The 24198-nt window shown below is 37.7% G+C and overlaps 1 protein-coding gene across 6 annotated transcripts in view; it reads right to left on the reverse strand.

Annotated features, from left to right (window-relative positions):
• Window positions 1–712: 712 nt before the first annotated feature.
• The window catches only part of SOS1 (SOS Ras/Rac guanine nucleotide exchange factor 1), a 49663-nt gene continuing 26177 nt past the window's right edge, over window positions 713–24198 (reverse strand). For 5 of the 6 annotated variants that reach the window (XM_065059056.1, XM_065059060.1, XM_065059058.1 and 2 more), the window contains 14 exons: window positions 17865–17992; window positions 16231–16886; window positions 11482–11563; window positions 10951–11073; window positions 10333–10436; window positions 8869–9091; window positions 8081–8200; window positions 7623–7785; window positions 7152–7269; window positions 6311–6483; window positions 5249–5365; window positions 4826–5090; window positions 3643–3761; window positions 713–2282 (listed from right to left, as the gene is read on the reverse strand). In XM_065059056.1, coding sequence (XP_064915128.1) covers window positions 1788–2282; window positions 3643–3761; window positions 4826–5090; window positions 5249–5365; window positions 6311–6483; window positions 7152–7269; window positions 7623–7785; window positions 8081–8200; window positions 8869–9091; window positions 10333–10436; window positions 10951–11073; window positions 11482–11563; window positions 16231–16886; window positions 17865–17992 — 2886 coding nt within the window. In that variant the 3' untranslated portion in view covers window positions 713–1787. The remainder of the gene's footprint in view (window positions 2283–3642; window positions 3762–4825; window positions 5091–5248; window positions 5366–6310; window positions 6484–7151; window positions 7270–7622; window positions 7786–8080; window positions 8201–8868; window positions 9092–10332; window positions 10437–10950; window positions 11074–11481; window positions 11564–16230; window positions 16887–17864; window positions 17993–24198) is intronic. The other variant, XM_065059057.1, reaches the window with a different exon arrangement.

Below are 24198 nucleotides of genomic sequence, written 5' to 3' on the forward strand. Positions count from 1 at the left end.
TTGTCATTCTTGTTGATGAAACCAGAACACTTTCTGAAATGTAATGACCACACTAAAGGATGAAGGGTCACTGACAAACAGCATTGCAGAAAGCATTAAAAAAAAAGGTGATTTCCATCATCATTCAACTAACACCATCTCTAATGACAGAGCTCTCCAAGATGCTGAAACATATTCTTCTTCCAAAGAGAAAATGTGGTAGAATTTTACTTTGACCCATGAGCCATACTAACTGAAGATGAGATACTTTACACTTCACATACATAGTGTAGTGGAGATCACAGAGCTTCATTTCTTCAATAACTGCCAAGTATTACTGTCATCATCTAGAGTTGAAGAGTAGTACGCAGGTCTATGAATAAACCATGTCATGATACTTACACCAGTACATGTTCTGTCATGTGTATTTTGGACATAGACAGCTACTGTAAAGATTAATAAGTTTGAATTTTTCTAACAAGTGTCATACAGGAGGTGTGATAAGTTTTTTATAACATATAATAATTCAATCTGGGAGTAACCCAGCTTCTCAAATATTAATAAATTATTACTTTGTAACACATACCAAACCCAACTTCCCTTTAGACTCTTATTACTAAAATACATACACTGAACTAGGAAGAATATGTACCACAATATGTGCTTTTATCTCCTTCAGTACTTAACTGAAAAACTGAGTTGTACATTTGTCCATATAATAATTTAGCATATGTCAGCCAAACATATCTGTATCTTTATTTCAATTAAATTAAAAACAATCTGCAAGTATATTTATGCAACATTCACTATATACACATGATTGATGCAACTGCAAGGCAATTCTATGTATGCTGATTAATCTACTGTTAGTAAAACATGACAATAATTATGGAAGTTGACCAGTGAGTGCTCCTTTTCACAAGTGACTGTTTTCATGGCATGACTGAAAAATAGCTACTAGCCATGAAATGGATTATCAGTAAACCTTAAAAAGAACGTGACATAACCTAGCAGAGATTAACAGTCTTCAGATGATAGTGCTGCTTTTTAAAAAAAGAATTGCTGTAATCTTAATGATGTAAGACTTTCATCTGTTCTATCTAAAGAAAGCAATAATTAGACATCATGCTTCCTGGCAAAAATTTATTTTTGAACTGGCACCATAATATTTCAGAAAATAATAATAAAGTACCTCTTTGGTGAAGCCTTGGTACCCCCCCACTACTCATTGTAACAACTTGTAAACAGGACCACAATACAGTGCTTTGCCTTAATTCTAGCTTGGTTAGGTACCACAGATCTTCCTCACAGTCCTTCTCATAATTTTAGGAAGGTATTTTAAAGCAGGGAGTAAAGCAAAGGAAAATTAAGAAGGATACAAAGTTCCCTGTTCGAGATTTAAAAAAAGTGCATAATGTTTTCATTCCAAAAACTGTGCCACTGTATGGAACTGATGGATACAAGACTGTTTTCCTTCCTGTACTGGACATTATTGATCATTACACAAATACAGTCTCTGCTAACTGTCCAAAGTAGTCCCTCAAGGCTATTTTCTGGTACAATCAGTTGTCTAATTACTTTAGAACAATGTCCTGCATACTAGAACAAGAATAGAAAGTTAACCAGTGTTTCCAATAGAACGTCTGTTTTTGCAATTCCGTTTCTGCACACTGCATTTCCAATCTATTGGAGAGTTTTTAGTGTTTGGCATACACATCACAACTCCTTGACACCACCAGGTTCAGCGCATCCATTGCCAGCAACAGATGCAGCACCAGGAAAACGCGACTCCCAACTCAAGAGACAGTTCAGGAGGAGTGGGCATTCTCCAGCAATGGTGGTCCGTCTCGATGCATTGATGGGTGTGTGTGCTCCCTTTTGTAAGTTTTTGGAGGAAGCTTTGGGATATGTTGTGAAGTGCTTTGTCGTGGAGGAACAGGTGGTCCAGCAACAGAATGGAGGTCCACATCTTGTGGTATCAGAGGGGGTGATGGAAGATGCTTCCGTGCTACGTGTGGTGAAGGTATTTGAGGAGGAGGGGGAGTAAACGGAGACGGACTGTTTGGGAAAAAGGTGTTACCAAGTTCGCTTTTTCTCCCCAGTGGTGGAGGCTGGAGGTGTAGTGGTGAGCTAGAGAAAACATCTGGAGTTCGCACAGGTTCTCGTGGTGGTAACACAGGAGGACTTTCAGGGGGGTCAGAGATGCAGGTCCGGTCAGGCACTGAGTACCTTGGTGAATACACTTTAGAGGTTGGTTGCCTAGGAGGGATGGCTGGTGGGCTGTCCAGGTGCACAGAAGTAATCTGAGGTAAACAAACATTTCATTCAATAGAATTTTAGAGTGGCAGTAAAGAACCCTGCTGTGAAATGGAAGCAGAGCTCCTGCCCTGCAGATTGCTCTCATCCAGTTAAAGAAGAGGGACAGCAAGCAGGCGCAGAATGAAGATGGGAAGGAAGGAAGCAAAATGGAGTAGCAACACCTGAAAAACATGCTTCTCAGAGTGATGCAGACAGAAGACAGAGACTGGATGTGCAGGTGGAAAGCAGGGGTACATCAATACATGAGTTAACAGCCAAAGACGGAAGGAATGAAGATGCACAGAGAGGGACAAAGGCAATGCAAAGAATGGCCAAAGCAACAATTTCCATGCTAGTTCTAGGCCTGCTTGCTGGGTAGGTCTGGATATCTTCCACCACCTCACCAGTAACAAGCACTTGGGGTGGGTAATAACACGAGATATTTCTCCAAGAGAATGAGGAAAAGGGAAATGTAGATGGTGCTGAACAGGGCCAGGGGCGACGGGGGAAAACTATGCTCAGAAGATGGAATTAAGTAGTCACAATTATTGAACAGTTCCCAAGCTGCAGACCACAGTGACAGGGTAATTGATCTTCAACACCCTATCATGCATGTAATATTTACAATTACATTTTGGTAGGAACAGACGTGTTAAACTGCTGGCTGACAGCACAGTCACCTGTAGCGTGAAAACAACTTGCTGAAGAGCCATATACTAGCCCTCTTCAAAGACATACAAGCTCTGAAGTAATTTTGAGTGGCATTTTCAAATACACCCAATTCTCTGAAGTCACAAACCAACTCCCACTGAAAGAGACACGTGACACTGTCTGCAACAAAGGCTGGGTCAGATCCCAAATGCCAGACAAATGCAAAAGGAAAATGTAGTAATGGCTCAAGCAGGCAGGCAGAACAGGTAATCAAAAAGGGAAAGATAGCGCTGAGCACTACAGCATCAAATATGCCAATGAATCTGGAGGACTGAGCTGTGTACATCACTTTCCTTTATGACTATTCTTCGGTTCTTTACCCTCACTCATACACCCCAAAAATGATACGCTGGGACAGTTATCACAGATGGAAACATCTGCCTGAAGCCTCAAGTTCTCACAAGCAATGTGAGGGCCTGAGCATAGTGGATCGGTAGACAAGAGACATTTCTAACCCTAAATTTAGGTCACATCTGTTAATTTTCATTTGTTTGGGATCAGGACATAACGAGACAGAGATGTGATGACTTGAAATACATGGCTCTTTACTCTTTCACATATGCTGCTTCAAAAATACATGTACTATCTCTACGAGTTACTCTTCTACCTTGCCCACTGCTCCCAGAAAAAATGCCCTCTTTTCACCTTACTTACTTTTGATGGGGAGGATTCAGCTGGGGCAGATTCTGGTCGTCTTCGTGGAGGAACTGGAGGGGGGACATGAGTTTCATCCGAATTTTTAGTAAAGTTTATGGATGACACAGAAGCAGATCCTGGTGGACACAAAAAAAAAAACCCGACAATGATGAACTTTTGTTTGACTAGGTGTATTTCCTTTATTGCTGCCAGTAAAGCTGTCATAAATAAAGTAATCGCTCATAAAAAGAAGCATGAATCATGAAGGTGTTAAAGAAAGACAACAAAACAACCCCCTAACTTGCAATTGCTGCTTTTCTGAACTGCAATCGTCTCTGTGGATATCAGTTCCCACACATTAAGTAATCCTTGAGAAAAAAAACACAATACAAAGTTGTTCTTGTATCACAACTGCACTAAAACAATATCCTGAACCTGCAGTTGATGGGCCAATCCACCAATGAAGAAATACCTTCTTCTGAAGGTATTCTCTTCCAGAGACCTGGCTTGGACACTCAGCAATGTCACTGCTCTGCTAAGCAACTTCTGCTTTTAGCATGTCATTTCACCTCCTTATGGCAACCAGCTGAACACAGGACTAACTTTGTATTTCCTTTGAAAGCCCTGATACATGAAAGCAGGCTATGTGCACTATAAACTCCTAAAAGCACACCATAAAATATGAGCTTCCTTGTATGCTGGTGAAGACTGAAGAAAAATAGGTGTGGATGGGTCCTGACGGATTTAAAGCAGGGAAACACTGATTTCAAGTTCCGCGAGAAAACCATGCATGTGCACTGAAACCAATTCGGAATGGCAGACAGCAGAATGAGGCACCCACAAAACATTCATTTTTATTCTCATCGTTCACCATCAGAAAGATGGCACTGATATATCCACCATATGGCTGCAAATCCCATAAATGTTTGTTTGGGACACATAAGCAGTAGGGATATCTCTACCTTCTGTTTCGATGTTTCTCCAAAGACTCTCTTTAACACACCTAATTCTGTGCAGTTTCTCCCTCTATGACAAAAAATTATCAAAAGAGAAGGAATAAAACTTATAAAGTTTTTGTTGCCACAAGGAGACAAATGCAACTATTTCTATAGTCACCTTAGAAAACCAAACATGATTTCACCTCTTTAACGCCATAAAATCTAATACGCACATTCTTGTTAGACTGTCTATTAACACCTACTTGCATGAAAAGGACTTGAAGGATCCGAGTCAAACACACTGCAGGCATCTGTAGTACTTGATGTGGCGGAAGCAGGGGGAGGGGTCAGAGGCGTTCGGGGAGAGTTTGGTGCAGATGCTGTAGTTTCAGTCTCGCTCTCTGGGATACGGCTGTAGCTAATTTTCCTTGGCTCTTGTTGCAGGGGTGTAGGATGTCTCATTGTACCTGGCCTTGGATTAGAGGGACGAACACCTGGGGACTTGAGAGGATAGCTGTATTTTTTGGGCTGAAATGACAACAGATAATATCAAACAAAATCAAAAGGTCACAAGATCACCTAAATGTAGCTTTGTATTTACGAAGTTAGAGATATAAAATTACTTCTGCTATCTGTGAAAAACAAATGTAAGCATGTTTTGAAAAATAAAAACATTGAATACTAACAAATCTTGGTGGAGGCTTGACATTTCGTGGCTCTATCTCTAGTGACTTGTTGAACAGATAATCTGTAAATTCTGTCTCCATGCTGTTTCCCATTGGATTCAGGTTTTCAAAAAATCTCTGAAATACAAGAATGCAGAAAACCTGTCAACAAAGTTTCTTAGTAGCTTAGCAGTGTTCGTTTCTACTACAGAAATTATTCCAGCTGTTCCAGAGAAGAGAAAAAATGCTGGAGTCAGAAGTAAATATAGATTTTTAGGTTATTAAATCTGTTTGTTGCCAGCCCTTGGCTGGGCATTGCTACTGCTATGCTTGGCCTGAAAACCAATGATGCCAGTATCCTAAATACTTCCTGAAGTGCAAAAACCAGACCAGGTTAATTCAAACACCCTCAGAAGAAGCTTTATGTAGTCCATCTTCACACTGATGCAGGGAAGACTGCTCTCACAAGGCATTCTGCCAAACCCTGAGAACAAATAACAAAATAAAATCTTGCAGAATCTCTTAAAATAAACTGTCCTATGACTATCTAAAAGCATATAGCTCAAAAAAAAAAAAAAAAAAAAGGAAAACAGAGAAAAGGCTGCCTAGGGAACGCCACAGAGCAAGGAGAACAAATGCCAGGAGAAAGAAAAATATGAGCATCATCGCTGTCAACACATGATGTAAATGCAGTGCTATCAGGTAAACCTGGAAACAAAGGCAGTGTAACAAAGAAGGAAAAAGACAATTGGGCTCACTGGACAAAACAAACACAACTCAGTGAAGGACATGGAGAATCTGGTAGTTTCTATTCCCGTTTAACACTGATCAGTAAGATGATTTATCTATCAACATCCCAAGAACTGGGGAAAACAAACCAAAACCCATCAAATTGCAAGTACTGAGTTTTCTGCCCTTCCTTACACTGAGACTTGAGAGAGATTTTATGACAGGCCTTCTGCTTGTCTCTGATTCAGCCTTACTGAATCTACATTAATTCAGTCTATCCTTATGGTCTATCAGCTGACAGAATCACCACAAAAGCAGCTCAGTGTATGGACTCAAGGAAATAACACCACTTACCCTGATGTCAAATTCCACTCTCAAACAATATGGCTGGTTCTGGTACTGCTGAATCTCTCCTGTTATTTCAGCTACCTTTCTTCTCTTGCTGAAGTTTATAAGTTCTTTCCCATGTCGCTTTAGAAATTCAGGGTTGCCTTCTTCTGTTTTCAATATGTTAGTTAAGTAAATTCCTAAAGAGCACAAAGAAGAGGTTCTTAATATATAGTACAAAACAAGGAAGAAGTCATATGACTGGGTTATAAAGAATTCTTAAAGAATTTAATTTATGTACTCTACAATTATTTAGAAAAAGTCTTTCTTAGGCTCAATAAAATAATCACACCTAATTTTCAAATAAGGGAACAATTTAAACATTTTAATATGCATTTTCCAGAAAGGTACCTTTTTTGCATCAAAATCTCAAACTCTGTGCATCTTTCTATTGCTCATGAAGCTCACACAATTGAACACTATCAGCATTTTGCAAGACAAGAGTACACTGAACTCTTTTTCTCAACTGTTCTGCCTCAATTCAGCTCTACTCCATTAGAGACTCCAGCTAAGCTCCATTTAAGGCATTTATGGTCATAACACAGTTTAAACCACATTCAAAATAAAAATGAGTAAATATGTAAACAAGAAATCACAGATTTATTTTTACTGCAAATAACAACTGCAATTAATCACTTAAATTTTCCTTTCACATATATACAATTAATATCTGGGCACCTGAAATCCAAACCCAACTGTCCTATTGAAACTGGTTTCTCACTATTGTTCATACTCTGATTAGTGCCCTAGCTCAATATTTTCCAAATTTTTATGCATGGTACAGCTCATTCAAACCAAATGTACTTACCAAAAAAAGGCACACAAGGGGGATTTATGGACCTGAGCTTTGCCAAGTATTTCTTGTAATGATCCTCACTTAGCTCATAAGCTTCTTCTAAAACCTTCTTCTGGCGACTTGGAATTTGCTAAAAAGAGAGATAAAGCAGGTTGTTTGGAAAGACAGGTAAAGGTGTACCCCAGAAACAATACTGAGAGTAAAGGTCTCCCACTAATATTTAAGTCAGTGACGATGAGGACAGTGTACCACCACCTCAGGATCTTGCTGCCTTTTTCTGCTTAAGTGAGGATTGATTTCTTGCTTCTGAAACCAAGAGAAAAACCCTCTCTATTATCCACCCCGACTGATTCATTTGTTGGGGGATTTACTTTCCTTGCTGCTTCTTTGAAAGACACGTCTACTGAAAAGACAGGCTTTTAGTGTAGATAAGGTCCACTGCATTACACTTCCATAACGAAAATTGAAAACATTTCACTGTACCTCAAATGTGTGATCCAACCTATACACTGCTGCAGAGTTCATAGCACTGACAATCTCAAGGACACCATTAAAGTTGTTCAGCTCTTGAAAAACTTGCAGGATCTCAATTATCCGGCTCACTACAATTACTCTTTCCTCTAGGTTTTCTGTTTCTACAATGCATCTAAATACACAAGAAAATTTGATTTTGTATTAAAGCATTGACAAGTTTTCCAAATTCAAATATTAAGTTCTAGCAAAAAAAAATATGCAAAATTTATCAAAGTTTTGAAAACATTTAGAGAAAAAATATTTGAAAATATTCTGAGAATAAAAAGCTGGTAAAATTCTTGCAAGGACCAGCTGTAGCATAACTTAAAACTGGAATTCTCCCACAACAGAATTTCACACAGTATATTTCTGAATGGACTGTAAATGTCCAGAAATGGAGTAGGTGCAGATTCAGGAAAGTCACTTACTTTTCAAACCACAAAGTGAGGTTAGTTGTATGCCTTATCATTTTGAGAAGGTTGGGAGAATTAATTTCTTTATCTTCCTTTGTCCACACACTTCCAACTAGTTCAGATGGCTGCACAGCTCTAGAAAAGTAGATGCATCAAAAATATAACTAAAAGCATGAAAGAAGATATTATTTTCCCAAAACTCTTTATTTCCAAATATAAATTTCAAATTCACTGGAAATAAACTCTTAAGGTATCACTTCTCTTTTATAATGCTAGGATCCCAACATGACTAAGTGACTGTTATTTCTATGCTTCTTGTTCAGTGTTTAAATATTTCTTAATTTATGTAAGTATTAACTGTCTCAGTCCATCTAAATGAAGAATGAAGTCTACATCTCATTCACCACAACATGCGAGCTTCCAATGCCTGGAGAACCTCTCACAGACAGCTGGTGTGATCTGATATGGTCCATAATTTGCTTCACAAACTAGGATATGAAGAAAACTGATTTAATTAATGTTTGTACTTCTCAAAAGTTGATCTACTCAGAAAACATGAAGAGAAACCTGCAGAACAATGCAGTTAACAGTATGCATCAATCACGTTTACTGCACATTAATTTGGACAGAATAAGAGAAATACTGTTTTTCAGATTTTTTTTTTTTTTAATAGCAATTAATATACAGCATTGGTAAAGTCCCTTGACCTACCGTGGGGGTTCACAGCAGGTGCCCGCAGAAACAATTTCATGCTGGAGAATATTTTTGTTTGTGTCATGTGTTTTTCAATGGAAGAAAGTTACCTGTAAAAATCTGACTCAAGTAAAGTGAGCTGCCGAGCAATTTCTATTGGATGCAAAGTGAGCAAGTCAAAAGTCTCTGTGTGTCCTGGTTTGCTTATGTGCCATTCAATCGCCGGAGGTGGGCTCTCAAAAGTAATGTTGTGACTTGGTCCAATGGCTTGTGCCTGCTTTTTCCTGTTTATTATCTTTGTGATCGATTCAACCCATTTCTTCATGGCTTTCCCTGGCATAGAGAGAAAATTACTATTTAGTTACTCTTAATACTGTTTTTCCACCAAAGAGGTCAGTATAATTTAGAAATCTTTGGATTTAAACCCAAAACCTACTAAATTAAAGCAACCGTATATTCTTTAGAAGTATGTTAAGTAGTATTCTCACACAAGTCTCAAAACATTCAAACATATAAAGAGGAGTTCCCCAACAGGCAATGCTGAGCACACCGAGTTTGCCAAAGCACAATTCAGAACACCCAAATTAGGCTCCTGCTCCAAATGAAGTGCTTTTCTTTCTCTTCTGAGTTTACAATGGGAACTAAAGTTCTTTTGCCCAAAATGCACTTCCATAAAAACCCCGGACTTTATACTTTGGGCAAGAGTACATGCTTACCTCAGATAACATAAGAGGGCAAAAAAATAAACATCGAGAAGCTTCTTCCTTTACTGAATTTAGCATCAAAGCTCAGAATAAAACCCAAAGGCCAAACCCCTGTTTAACTCTACACCTAAATAATTTCACGCATGAGATGGCAAGTCCATTGAAAATTTACCAGTAATACACATTAAACTAGCTGGCTCATTTTCCCCCTTCTTTTTAATTGCTAAATAACCATTAAATACTTCTCTAACAGAATATTTTCCTACAAACTGCTCCTGTAGCTGTCTCAGTTTTTATTCCAAGGGAACAGGAAAGATCGGTACAATCACAACTGGAAGTGTTCTACAGGTCTAATATGCACTGAGAAATAGCTGGAAAGCCCTTGCTTCAAAGAAATGGTAGTTTCCCCCATCAAACATTTACAAAAATTACCCCTGTGTATAGTTTAAGAGGGCAATCCAACAATTATTCTGTCCTGTTTATTCCTTAGTTCTTATTATTTTGCATTATTTCAGTCCCTTTATAACAATGCCAACACTTATTTATCAGGATGTAAGTAACATTCATTCTTCTGAACAGGGGCCAGACTTAGAATAATAGTGCTTGGGGTTGTGTGGGGGTTTTTTTGTGTGTCTGTTTTTTTGTGTGGTTTATTTTTTTGTTGTCATCATTATTTTGTTTTGTTTGCTTGGTGGTTTGTTGTGTTCTTATTTATTTATTTATAATTTAGGGTTGTGATCTTCGTGAAGTATTTAATAAGCAGTCAGTCCTGGGTTTTTTTATCTGCTCAGTGAAAGGAAAAGTGATCCCATTCCATACCTTTGAAAAGGGAGGCTTTATGATAAATGCCAACACTTAAACCATGAGTACCTCTTACTGTTCCAATGAATTCCTCCAAACGATGTAGAAGATCAGTATCTCTTTCAAAGTCATAGAAGTGGTGTTCTACCCAGTGTCGACATACATTCAATACTCTGCAAAAGTAAAGGGTAAGTAAGCACTCTAGGTCTAGCATTTCAAAGCTTTAAGTAGGTGAGGAATCACAGGAATATCAGAATCAACAGACCAAATGCAATTATTCTACTGTCTGCATTTCACCAGCAACCAGCTGTAAGCATTATTCTACTTTAAATTTAAACAAGTCAGAGTAATACTGTTGTTCATAAAAATAACATTATCTAAAACGTTCTCCGCCTACATCTATCTTTAAAGAAACACAGATAAAAAATGGTGAGTGTAAGAAACTAATTTCCACATTAATAGTCTAAAACTTGGTACAAGCCTTTGCTAAAGCTTTTCGTGCAATTAATTCAAATTCCCATCAGGTTTTCAATAGCAAAGTCAAAATGCCTGACTGCTCAGGCACACTCTCTATCAAAGCACCTGCAAGAAAGGCTACTGGTAACACCAAGAGCCACTGCATCCAAAAGATGGTACTTCAGAAGACTTAAAGGAAGCTAGTTTGGCTTAAATTGATGCAGTACTCACCGTAGCTGCACAGGCTGAATGTACTCTTTCCTAAATCTTTTTAACTCAGCACTAATAGGCTGGTCTCCGTTCTCCATAGCAATACGATCAGCTTCTGTTGGTTCAGGCTCTGGAATTTCAAATCTAGCATAGAAGATGGGTGTAAGGACTAGGCTCCTATTACGCTAATCTTGATCACAGCATGTAAAAATAAAATGCTAATTAAAGATAACTTCAAATTCAGAATGTTTCCACACATCAGAATCTTACAGCGTGGTAAGTACATCAGAAGACTTGCTAAATTCAATAATTATATAGATTTCAAACACAAAACAGTGGGATGCTAGAAGTTACTGGAGCTACCTGAACAATCCTAAAGCTTCTGGATATAGCTTACACATTTTCCTTGCAATCCTTGAATCTGACAACTTTTTAAAAAGAGTTTGGAGTGATTAAAAACCAACTGGAAAACAGTAATTTTACAAGCTCTACTCCAAATATGTTTTTTTTAACTTACACTTCATATGAACAATATTTTGAACAGTGGCATACCTTTCTATTAGCAGACTCAGCAACTCTTGAGGTTTACAGAAAGATCTATATGTTGTGAGAAAAGTCCGAACAAAGTTGGGATCTAAGACAAAGAATAATGTTATGTTCATGTCAGCAATTACCTAATTTTTTCTATAATTTACAATAACTTTAAGTATCCTTTAAAATTAAGGATGTCAGCCTATCAATTTATATAGAAGATGATGTCAACCAGGTTGCTTGGGTAACAATTCTGAACCTCTTAAAATAGCCATGCAAAGCAGAACTCAATACCAAATTTTATTCTGTTGAAAATGCAAAACATTTTTTTTCTCTCTGTTCAGTTATTAAAAGACTGCATTCTTTTTCAACAACTTTGAATCTTATAAGCCAATTTATAAGCCATCTAGTAAACAACTTTGGTTTTGACAATGATCAGGACAAGATAACTTAAAAGACACAGCAAGTGACTTTGTATTGGATAGAAATGACCTCTTCAAGGGGAGAATGTTTTCCCTAAACTAGTGCTCCTGATAACCAGTCATGGTTACAGACATTTTTGAAGTTAACTGGCAGTTATACTTTAGAGGTTAAACTTATTTCACTTCAGGAAAAGCAACAGATTTTATTTAAATTGACTAATTACATATGAGTTGCTTTAAGTATTCAAATGGATTTTCAAAACAGAAAACCAAAGTGTCTCCCTTAACTATGAAAGCAAGCCCCTTTGTTTTCAGGTATGAGGAAATGCAGTGACAACACTGGCACTGCACAGTGCTGGCCAGAAACAAGGTTAACACTGTTATCACTGGACAAAATTAATGAGTGGGTTGCAATGGCTTTCCATATTGCATCCACATACAGATTTTAAAAACAAGCCCCAATTGGTAATTTATCTAACACAGAGTAGCTGAAGAGGAGCACACAAGACTTGAAGAAGGAATTTCTACAGACTGCAATGAAGAAAAAAACGCCTGCGTTATTTGACCTAAAACTATATTAAGCCCTTAGACATATTCCCTACAATATGGGTTTTTAGAAGATTTTAAAAAATCCTCCTTAACAGCATCTTGTCCATTTGAAAGAACATTCTACCTTAGATCCTACTAAGCTCCTCCACTTCGACAGCAGTTTATTGTGGTGCATTGCACAGATTGATCATGTATTGTATAACACAGCTTTTTTTGCATTTCTGTTGCATGCCAGTTCTGATTTCTAAAACAATTAACTATTCTGCTTTACCATTTCTTTGGCCTTCATTACGCCATTTTTATCGTAACACCTCTCCCAATTCTCCTTGAAACTGTACAGCCTAGAATGGTTTTCAAAGGCAAAGCTCCAAATCCTTTTGCAAGAACAATGTCATCCCTGTCCCCATCATCCTCATCAAGGAAACACACAATTTTTATTGTCCTAAAAAACAACTACAGAAGTAAGCGCAGTATTTCACTTCCACAGCTTGGATTCTGTACACCACATCCACCCTAAACAGACTTTGTCTACATGGAAAAGAAAGCCTCCATACCAATTAACATTTTCAGATCATGGCAAGCTCTGAGTCATAGCTATTGTTATTTACAGGTAGGGTCTGTGTTTAAATCCACAATACATATTGAAATTCAAATGAAGTAGATAAGAAAATAGAATCTAATCTTGTTATCTTACTAGCAAAATCTGTAACTCAAAATAGAGTACAAAAAAAATGCAGACAACACTAGTCAGTCAGGATGTCTGCTCATGTGATAATTCTCTCTTCAACACAGCCAATTTGAAAGCTTAAAAAGAACAATAACTTGTTCTACAAGAATTTATAAATAATCACCCTTGAATTCCTCAAGAAAGGAAACGGACACTACGATGACGCACAAGCACTTTTAACATATCAAAGCTTTAAAAATAGAAGAGCACTGCCTTACAGAGAAAAAAAAAATTGCCACGACTTTCAAATCTCGGTACCACCTAACCCAGCTGCTCTTAAACAGGAATCAAGAAAAGGAGGAGATAATGAACGCAGAAACACATTGAAACAAGTAAAACCCACAAGAATATGCAAATACGGTCAGAACCTCAATTTCTAATCAAAGGGCAGTTTCTCTCATGTAAAAATATATGGAAAAATGCAGAGGAGATTTCTCCCTACATTGCTGCTCCAGCACAGACAGGATGGTTTGGACAGTCTGCTGCACCTTGCAGCCGAGTGGCCACCAGAGCTGTCCCTCTGTGCTGGATGCCTCCTACTCTTGGCAGCGCCACTTCGCTAGAGCTGGGCTACACTGGGCTGCTCCTGTTCCACAGCAAAACAAAGGATAAGCTGGTTTGTGCATAAGCAACTAACTAAGTTGCTCTTCAGCTACTTAAAACAAATTGGGACCACCTCTGCAATTACATCTGTAATTATTCCTTTTAGTATTTGAATGACAAAGATAAAAAACTACAGAAGAGTCACAGCTATGGTAAACACTGTTTTCAGACTGTCAGATGAAGTGCTGCCATAACCAGTCACATTACATTTGAGAAAAGTTGCCTTGAAAAGTAAGGGCTTGCTATTTTGGCATATGAATTAAAGTCAATACATTATTTTAAGATTACAATCATGCATACAAAATCCTATGTAGGTCAAGAAAAGCATTTCTATACTTTGTGGCTGTTTGTCTAGATAACACCAGAGTACTCATCTTCCCACATCCCCAAGCAAAACAGAAGCCTTGAACAAAACTGACAGGTGTATGAAAGAGCCAAAAGGTTACTATGGAAAGTTGTTGCCCTACTCACTGCACCTCATAAAATGCATCAAAACACTGAAAGATTTACATAGTAAATGGACCTAATTTCCTGTACAACAGAGCATTTTTGGCCGAGTCACTGTATCTCTATTTCTTTGTTCCCCTGGAAAAGACAGCACTGAATGGTTATAACGATGACATTTCTCCTCCCAGAAAAGCAATTATAAAACAAAAGGTACAGAATGAAAGATAAGGGTCTTGAGAAATGACATGCAACCTAGCAATTCAGCATCAGGTACATGTATGTTGCACTGATATTTTTAAGGCTACAAAGACAGGCTAAATACATCACAAGACAACCATTTCTATTTTTCTGGTCAAAGTCTTTCAGCTTGTCTCACAGGATCCATGTTCTCAGTTTTGTCACTCAATAGTTTGGTCAATGTCTCACATACCTACAATGTCAGGCTTCAAGCAACCTACTTAAAGTTTTATTAAAAAGCGGTTGTTACAAGCAGAGATTCAAATGACTGTAGACGAAGGTGAATCTAATAAATCGATCTGAATTCTTCCTCGAAGTCCCACATGCTAGAAGGGCCAAAAAGAGATGTAGATGTATATAAAAAAAAAAAAAAAAAATATATATATATATATAAAAAATACAGGAGACATATTTCAACAAGCCGTATGTTCCTTAAAACCAGGCTTTTCTCTGTTTTACAGAGCTGGAAAATGTAGTTTGCAGCTCCCTGGATAGAAACAACATGTGAAGAGCACTGCTAGCACCTGCAGCAATGCTTAAGTCCCAGTGTGTATGGAAAGGGCGATTTCCAGTGGTGCACAACTTAGCCAAAACAAAGCTAATGTTCACAAGGGCACTATTTTTGCTAATTCTCTGCCAAATACAATAGTAGCGTTCAAAAAAAAAAAAAAAAGCATCTTCCTTTCTCAAAGGCTGAATTGTTTTATTTTAACTTCCCAAACCATAAAATTACGTCATAAATCACGCCTGTAAAATCCAAAGCCAAGGGCTAAAAGTTTATAAAGTTACAAGAAAACCAAAACAGGCACAAAACTGCCAGCACAATATTGCATTTGAGTTTCTGATAAATGTTAGGAAAGCTCAACTGAGGAAAGTGTGGAGAAGAGCGATAAAAGTAATGGAGTAAACAGATGTATTTAAAAGCATTTAAAAAATAAACAGAAGTACTAAACTACATTAATTATCTTCTGCTTACTTCCCACTTCCAAAAATTCCTGGTCTATCCAGGGTATCCAGGATTGAGCTGCAGAAGAACAGTTTAGGATAATCAGTGTAAAGAATAAAGGGGGGAAGGAAAAAAAGAAGAATCTACAGTTGAATATGAGAAGCACTAATATGAAGATGAACGAAGTTTTAGAATAACTGACATACAGGTAGAATAAAAAACAAATAAAGGAAAAAAAAAACAAGACCCAAACCCATGCTTTTCAGCACAGCTTATGAAAAACTTGGGAAATAATCAAGAAAAACTCCACACACTGAGGTTGCACTGGGTGATCACATAAATGCCTTTGATGTATCTTCAACACAAAGAGAAACCTGAAATCAAATTCCCATGGAAATTCCAATTAAGGCAAAGTTCTGGGGCCAAATTATGCACGTGACTGCTTCTAGCAAGCTGATATCTGGCCTTTTCATTACACACCGGCACAACCACAGGTAACAGCTGATGAAGTACAATCCTTAACTAAAAACACAACTCTCTCCCACAGTGCTCCATGTGCCACCAGCTTTGCAAGTCTCCAGGGAAACTAAATCTTTCAACGTGGTGCACAGAGGAAAAAGTTTTGTCGAGAGCTCAACTTCGGCAGGCTCCCACCCCCTCGTCCCTTGCATAAGAATAAAAGATCTCAAAACCTTAACTCAAAAAGCATGTTAGAATCTGCACACTGCAAAGCACATTCACTTTCTAGACGCTTTATATATTTTGCTGCATACATTTAACATAGAAAGATAAACTAGTCACTACCTTGAGTTTTGGCCAAAATAAATGAAGTGCCTCACCTGCATACATGTGGTAAGTCAGCCTCTCAATTAGCTTCACAACAGTTCCTGCCTTGATGATGGGGATTCCAGATTTGGGTTGCATGTTTTCTTCAAACACAATATTCTCTTCAGAGTCGGGTTCTGCAAATCTATAAAGCTCAGAATTTGGAAATCTCATCTGCTCCTCTTTTTCTTCCTGCAACATTGTTACATCCAACATCCTTTCCAGTGTGCTTCTATATTGCAAAGATATCAATGCTGCCATCCAGTTGTTTTTCTCTTCAGCTGATTTAGCAGCAAAAATAACACTGTTCTCATCTTTTAGGATGATTTCAAAAGCATGCCTGTATTCATTAGTGTCGTCTTTATCATTGATCTGTACCTTTCGCATGAAGAACTTTTCTTTTAGACGATATTCTGCATTGCTAGCACCAGGAAGTCTTGGTTGGCCATGATTTGACTTACAGCAAATCATCAAGCCATCAAACAGAAATATGTGTCTCTCGTGCTTTGCTCCTACACGCGTGAGTGTTCCTTCCATGATGAACTCGTTACAGCATTGTCCAATGTCCTTACCCTCCCAACCATCTATATTTTTCTGGATTTCATTCATTTTCTTAATTGCTAGCTGTTTCCCCTTCATCTGCTGAGTATAGAATCGGCATGCAGATTCACTTCAGTGAAGGATGGGAGAAAGGCAGCCTATTAGTATACATGTATTTAAAAACCACAATCACCACTAACAGCAAAAACATAAGATCATCTTCCTGAGCAGTGAGAATTCCACTGAGAATGCAATTTCAGCACTCAGTATCAGTGTCACTGCAAGCCTGGACTAATGTTGCTCTTAAATACCCCATCTGATAAATTTTCTACTTATCTTCTATGCAGTAAATGTTTTGCATAAGCACATGCAACCAGAAGCAGGCAAGCTGTTAGAGCTTCTTAACCTAACAAACCACTGATTTCCATAGCCAACAATTTTAGACTGCATTAATTTGAAAAAAAACACATTCAGAGAAAATAAGCTGTTAAATGCATTCACATCCAAGCCTAAAGATTACACTTTGCAGCACAGAACTTGTTTGGCAAAGAAAAATTGAAACAATTTTAAGAGCAAAAGCAAAGTTTTAATATGTTTAAATAACTGCACAAGTATCAGCATTACATCAAACAGTAGACGGTATAATCCAAGAATTTGCTACGAAGTGCAAGTACTAGTTATCTATGCATCTATTTCTACTATCCATTGGTAATTCTAACCAGCTGTTGCACAAAAAAACGTAGATTAAGTAGTAGATTAAGTAGTTTCAAATTCAAGAACATTCCCTTCTAATTACAGAGAAATGTACTTTTACAATATTTTAAAGTGCATATCTATTATCTGAGCATAATTAGCCACAAATGCCATAACTTTCTACATACCAGCGAATTCTCACAATGTCCCGACTACCAGTATGCAAGGACACATAGAAACTAGAATGGTTTTAAAACAATAACAAACTATCTTGGCTTCGATGTCACTTCCTCTGAAAAAAGCAGGGTTGTCACAAACTATTTTGTTCATTGTTTACTAAAAGAGGAAATGGGGAGCCCTGGATTTATAGCAAAGCATTAAGAGCAGAAAGCAGGAAAAATGGAAACATGTTTACCTAAGCCTTCGTTTTGCAAGACTTTTGGAGCATATCCGTTCCATACTGCTTTGAAGATTTAGCAGGGCAGTTATTGCTTGCTTTAAGCACTCTTTATCCTCTTCATCCTCACTTTTTTCTTCCAATTGCTGTGAACGTTGAAAGTCAAATACAAAAAGTGTTACAAGCATTCTGGTATGCGCAAATCCAGAAGTTTGACCTAGGAAGAAGAAATCCAACCATCTGCTGATTTTCCATGCTCCTACTTGTTATTGAAGTTAATGGAGTAACCAGGTGCATTATTGACACAGGCGATAGAGACAACTATCTGCTAGAAGCTTCATCGCAGTAAAAAGAGAGCAGAAGTCAATATTCCCCCTGACACAGACATGCTCAGGCACACTTTACCTCCAAACTCTACCTTACATCTCAACAACAATAACCCATCAGAGGTGTTAAATCTTAAGAGAAAGAAGAGAGGAAAAAGATCCCCATACATAGTGTTCTACAGCACAAGATCAAATCTGTGGGATGTCTGTACATTTGCAACATGCACAAACACTCCTGGAACAGGCAAGCTGAACCTAAAGCTCAGCAAAACCCCTTCACTCATTAATAAACAAAAGATTACTAGGGCTCTTACCTCACTAACAACAGTCTAATCAATATTTCAGGCTGGAAGGGATCTTGGAGATTATCTTAGCCAACCTTCTGCTCAACTGCAGAGCCAACATAGAGATCAGGTTGCCTGGGGCCACATTGAGTTTTGAATTGCTCTCAGGATAGAGAATCCATGACCCTTCTGGACAATCTGTTCCAATGTCTGAAATCCCTCACGGTGATTTTTTTTTTTTTTCGTAATAGCCTATCAGGATTTCCCTTATTGACTTCTCACAGTGGAATACTTGGAAGCACTATGTAGTATAAGAAGTATTTCTGTCTTCCCCATTCCATCACACAAAGACATCAGGAAGGTTTCCCCTCCAACTGAGCCTCCTGTTCTCCAGAATAAATAAATCCCACTGCCCCAGCTTCTCCTTCATCACATGCTCCATGCAAGTGTTCTTCTTCCATGGAGGGGTTGTTTGTTCATCAGAAAACATGAGGGCATCTAATTACAGCCACCTTGTAAAACCAGGGTACCTAAGTCCTTATCTAAGCACACAGCTACATTAAGCAATTCATATAGTAACCAAACTTTTCTTAAACGATGAAAAAAAAGTATAACAAAGTTATAAACTAAAACTGTACAAGAAGGGTTAATACTACTATTTTGTGTCTAACTATCACTGTTTTATAAAACGAGATCTGCCATGTTTTTTCATCTTAAATCTTCATTTAAGTATTAACATGTTTCACATTATAGTCAGTGAAAAAAATGCTGACTACAGCTGTGGCTTACAGATAAAACAGAGATGACCATTATATACAGGTTACACACCAAGAACTGGCTCTACACAATTGAAAGATTGTTTGCCAGACATGGTTTTCAAAAGCGAAGCGACAGGGTTGCATGCACAATAACAGACACTCTTGGAAACAGCACAATCACACTCTTTGCTTCCAGTGTGAAGTGTACTGTCCTCCAAAACCCAACTGAATACAACATACTCACATTTGACAAGGTCACAGAATAGCATTAATTTTTTCCCCTGATCAGAGATAATCACTCAGTGCAACACCTGTCAGTGCCACAGACTACATTATTTGTGTTTTCAGCCGTAAGGTTGACCACAAGGTTTATTCTAGGCAGCTTTGGTTCATGTAGCATAATCTGGCATACTCTCGACCTAAGCGCCATTAGGCATGAGCATTCATGCAACAACCACTGAAACAGGGCTGACAATGCACCACAACAGACATTATTTCACAAAAGGTCTCGGGGAGAATACATCACCCCAAGAAAAAACAGACTACCCTCATCATATTCCTCTGCTCTCTAGATTTAACACAAAGGTATCATCTTCCCTTTGCTTCCATTGTGCAGATCATCTAGGTTTAGCGATGGCTTCAGGTAAGGCAGATGCAGCACTGCTGGCAGAAGTCCTGAAAGCAAGCTAAGAAAAATGTGGAACTACCTCTAAAATTCTGCATCTTTCCTGCACAGGAGCTCAAAGGAGGCTCTTTGCCTTGTGTACTGCCTCTTTGCCAACTTCCATCAAGAGAGTTTGGCTGGATTTCCTAACATCTCTGGGTAGCTACCTTTCAACAATGGATAAAATTATTTTAGCCAAGACTCCTTGAAAACAGGCCCTAGTAGATCCTACAATATTCTACCATTTGCTTGTAAGGGTAGCACAGGAGACAGAGTAAGGAGCAAAAGGCATACAAAACACAGGACAAAAATCAATGAAAACTAGACTTAATACGTAACAAAGCATATGAAATTATTTTCTTATTTTTAATACTATCTCTATAACCTATATGCTCCAGTCAAACTAACACAGATGCACTGTGCTTTGCATAAGGCAGAACAAAAATGGCCCATAGCCCAAAAGAAGAAAGTTTTTGAAATCTGGAAAAATCTCACAAAAAACCTCTGCAAGTGTAGGCTAATGTGTATAAGGGGAGTCCTAACCAAAGAAACAGAAAAATAAACCCCTATAAAGGTGCTACATTGGGAAAACTTCTGATTACTTAACAACTCAAGTACCTTGAAAAAAAATGACTCACTGTACATTCTATTCAGAAACATTTTGGTACAGATTAACACTCCTTACTGCAATGCGTTCTGCTCCTGTGCGGAGTTCATAAAATGCTTTTTACAGCAATTTCTGTTCAGTTGCAAAAACTTCGGTATTCACAGAAAATTCCATGTCCAAAAGCAAATTAAATGTTTCTATACAGTGCTGGAGAGAAAGCAGTTGTTTAAAACTAACTTCTCCATCAGGATCCATTGGGTGTAACTCATATTTCCAACTGTATATACAAACTAAATCAAAGTCTAGTGAGCGTAACTATGCTCCAGCTTTAACATTTAGAAAGCAGTGTTTACAAGTATGCACCTTCTTAAGCATTAGAACAACACTAATGGCAAATCAGACAGTGCTGTGAATTATGAAGACACTTCTCTGCACACAGAAAAGGAATTTGAAAGTTTATATTTTAGCACTGCATAATTATCATAAACTGCTATCAAAATCAGAACTGAGCTTAAATTACAGAAGTGACTTTCATCTTACACTGTCCCCAGACAGTTTGGAAGAGGAGGTTAGGGCAAGTGAAATGGCATCACTGGAAATGATCCAAGTTTCTCTGCAAATCCCACAGATTCTTCTATAACTATGCAGTGCCCCCTAATGAAAGAATCAGGTACACGCTAAATAAGTGTGCCTTTTTTATTTAAAAAAAAAAAAAAATAAAAAAATAAAGTGCCCTGTGAAAAATCCTGTATTATTACAGGAAGGAGATGCAGATTTCTGGTTACCAACAGTATTATAGTCATTGTTGATTTTAATAATCTTATGAGAAAAAAATTGGTTTATAATTATTATAATGATTCACAATACTACAGGCATAGTATCCTGGCCATTCAAGGAAAACAAACTTGGAAAATAGACTGCTAAGGAAAGTATCTAACAAGAAGTACTCTACATTCTAGGCCACAAGCTCTGAAGAGTTATCAAGAAATAGAAAACAAGGTATTTTGTTCTACCTGTTGCATTACACAAGAATTAGATATTTATAAAACCAGGAAATTCCAAACAGATAGAAAAGAAATCCTCCTCATGCGGTACAAAACTTAACTATGGTAGTCCTTCTCTTACACTGTCAGGAAAGCATCTATCTAGAAAGGCAATGACAGAAAATATGTTTATACTTATGATGAGAATATGCAGATAATACTAGTAAGTGTCACGATGGATATAAAATCTTATACTTAAAGTCTTACATCACAATCTAGACTTCTGTCTTCCTAGAAGATTATTCTAAATGTAAGCACTGAAATCTCTTAACTGCAGGTTCCCCAGTTCATTTGAGAGGAGACTGCAAACCAGCTCCTACGCACAGAAGACATACCAGCATATGGGAGGCAGGGAAACTACAACTGAATTTGCTTAGGCTTAACTCAAGATCACTTGATTGATGGTGCCAACAATACTGACTGTCCCTCAAAACATTAATCCAGGTAGTTCGGTGCATAACTGTCCCACATTACAGGTGGAGGCTGCACAAAGCAGTACTAAGAATGAACTCAAAGTAGTAATGGTTCAGGGAAACCTCTTCAAAGTCCACTGTCTAATTTTCTCAGACATCCTGAAGGCCACAGCAAGGCAACAGAATGCTCGTATAGCTGGCAAAGCAAGCCTGATCTACAGTGTAACCTGGCTACCTGCTCTCGTTCACGAGATCTTGCAGTGCACTGACAGCAGGGACTCCAGCTTCTGTTCTAATGCCTCACCATTTTCTTCAACATGTTTCTGAGAACGGGGTACCTATCCAAATGCAATCCTGAAACAGGCTATTTTATGATCAAGAATAGAAATGAACATGGTTTCTCCTCTGACAAACGCAGGCAGGCAGGTTTGCTGGCACTCTGACATAAAAGAATCCTGGAAGCTGGCTCAATAGCACTGACCTGCCCAAGGGCTTTTTTTGACTTTCTGCAATTCCTCCAAACAAGAAAAAACTCAGTCCAAACCAGCAGTATGCTGGGGAAAAAAGTGCCCTCAAATGCAGAAACCTTAATTTTCAGAAAGCATCAGGAATAATCTGCAATAGTAATTGGGGTCAACTGCAGGGAACACTACACATTTCTGAAAAATTAAAAGGCACTTCACACTTGAAGCTTAAAGGAGACTCCATGCCATATTTCTAGACGTACACACACAGCTTTAATGCATTGGAATTTCAAAAGTCATTTTGTTTTCAACATGAACTCAGAAAATTTTGAGCACAGTGCAGTAAAATTTGCATACATCTGTAATTGTTTATTTATATATATTACAGCAGAAGTGTTTGCATTGAGAGTCGAACAGAAATTAATATATTATTGAAGTAATGGTGAACACTTTAAAGTTTAACTATGCTTTCTCAGTTTAATTTTTAAAAGTTACATTTAATCACACATTATTACACAAACATGTCAAATATAAAAATTCAGGTATCAGATAATTAGTTACAAAAAGCCTCCAGCATATTGTAAAAGAGATATGAGCTAAAAAGTCCTCATCTTTTAATTCACATGAAGTTTTAACTCGCATAATACAAAAAATTGTCAGCCCATTGGGAAGCATACTGTAGAAGTAAAGCATTAAAACAGAGGAAAATAAGAACCATTTCAACTTTTAGTGCAAGCTTCCCAGTTCTTTCACAGCTTGATGATGTGACTTAACATAGATCTCAAATATACAGGTGAAATTTAAGTACATCAAAATTCACCTGAACCCAAAAAGGTGAAACCATTTAGACTAAAGGAGCAAGTGAATTTAAGGAATTGATACTTTGATTACTTGATGTGGATGTTTGGGGAGGGGGTGAAATGAAATTAAAATAAATCTGTTTCAGAAATAAATTACACTACTCTGAAGTAAGTACTACTTTTCAAATCAGGATGTACACTGAGGAAAAGTCAGGAAGAGCTACTCAAATATATACCACAAAGAAATCTATCCATTGATGTATCACCAATTCAATAGCTCAAAGTTTTCCATAACAGGTTTCTTACAGGGCAAATTTGCCACAGGCATTCCTACAAACGTGTATAGCCTGTCAGGACCATATTTCAGATTAGGTCTGCTCAAGTGCTACTCTAGCCTGCTACAAATCTCAATGAGTAGCTGCCCAGCACAAAAGGGTCTATTTTTCCTTTTAGTTTCTGCAGCTGGGAAGCAATTAATGTATGTGAGCAATTCTCACTGAGCTTACAAAATCAACATTTCCTTCATCAAGGAACAGATACAAACCCAAAGCCTTATTTTTAAATAAGTTCCTTGATGTTCTCATAAAACCATTTCCTAAACATTCAGACTTCTGTAGGCTACTAGCTGCCATATATGTATTTTATATGCCCAGATTCCATTACTAGGGAAATGGTTACTTGGTTTACAGGAGGCCTTGTCTTCTCAGAGTACAGAAAACCCATTTGATCTGCATTCTTCAAAAATATGGGTGGGTTTTTTTTGCATATGCTGATGTCTCCTCCACAGCAGATTCATTACCTTTCTGCAACAAACGTACAAGTTCACACAGATCCTTCCAGAGCCTTCATGCTCTGAAATTCTCTTCTTTCTTACTGTCACTTTGGTTTGTCTCATCATTATTAGCAGACCTGCAGAATACATTAGAAATTTAAAATTCATAAATAGATAACATTTAGTTAGATCAGTATTTGAAATATCACAAAATATTTACC

This window comes from Columba livia, chromosome 3 (genome assembly GCF_036013475.1).
Source record: "Columba livia isolate bColLiv1 breed racing homer chromosome 3, bColLiv1.pat.W.v2, whole genome shotgun sequence".
Taxonomy (NCBI): Eukaryota; Metazoa; Chordata; class Aves; order Columbiformes; family Columbidae; genus Columba; species Columba livia.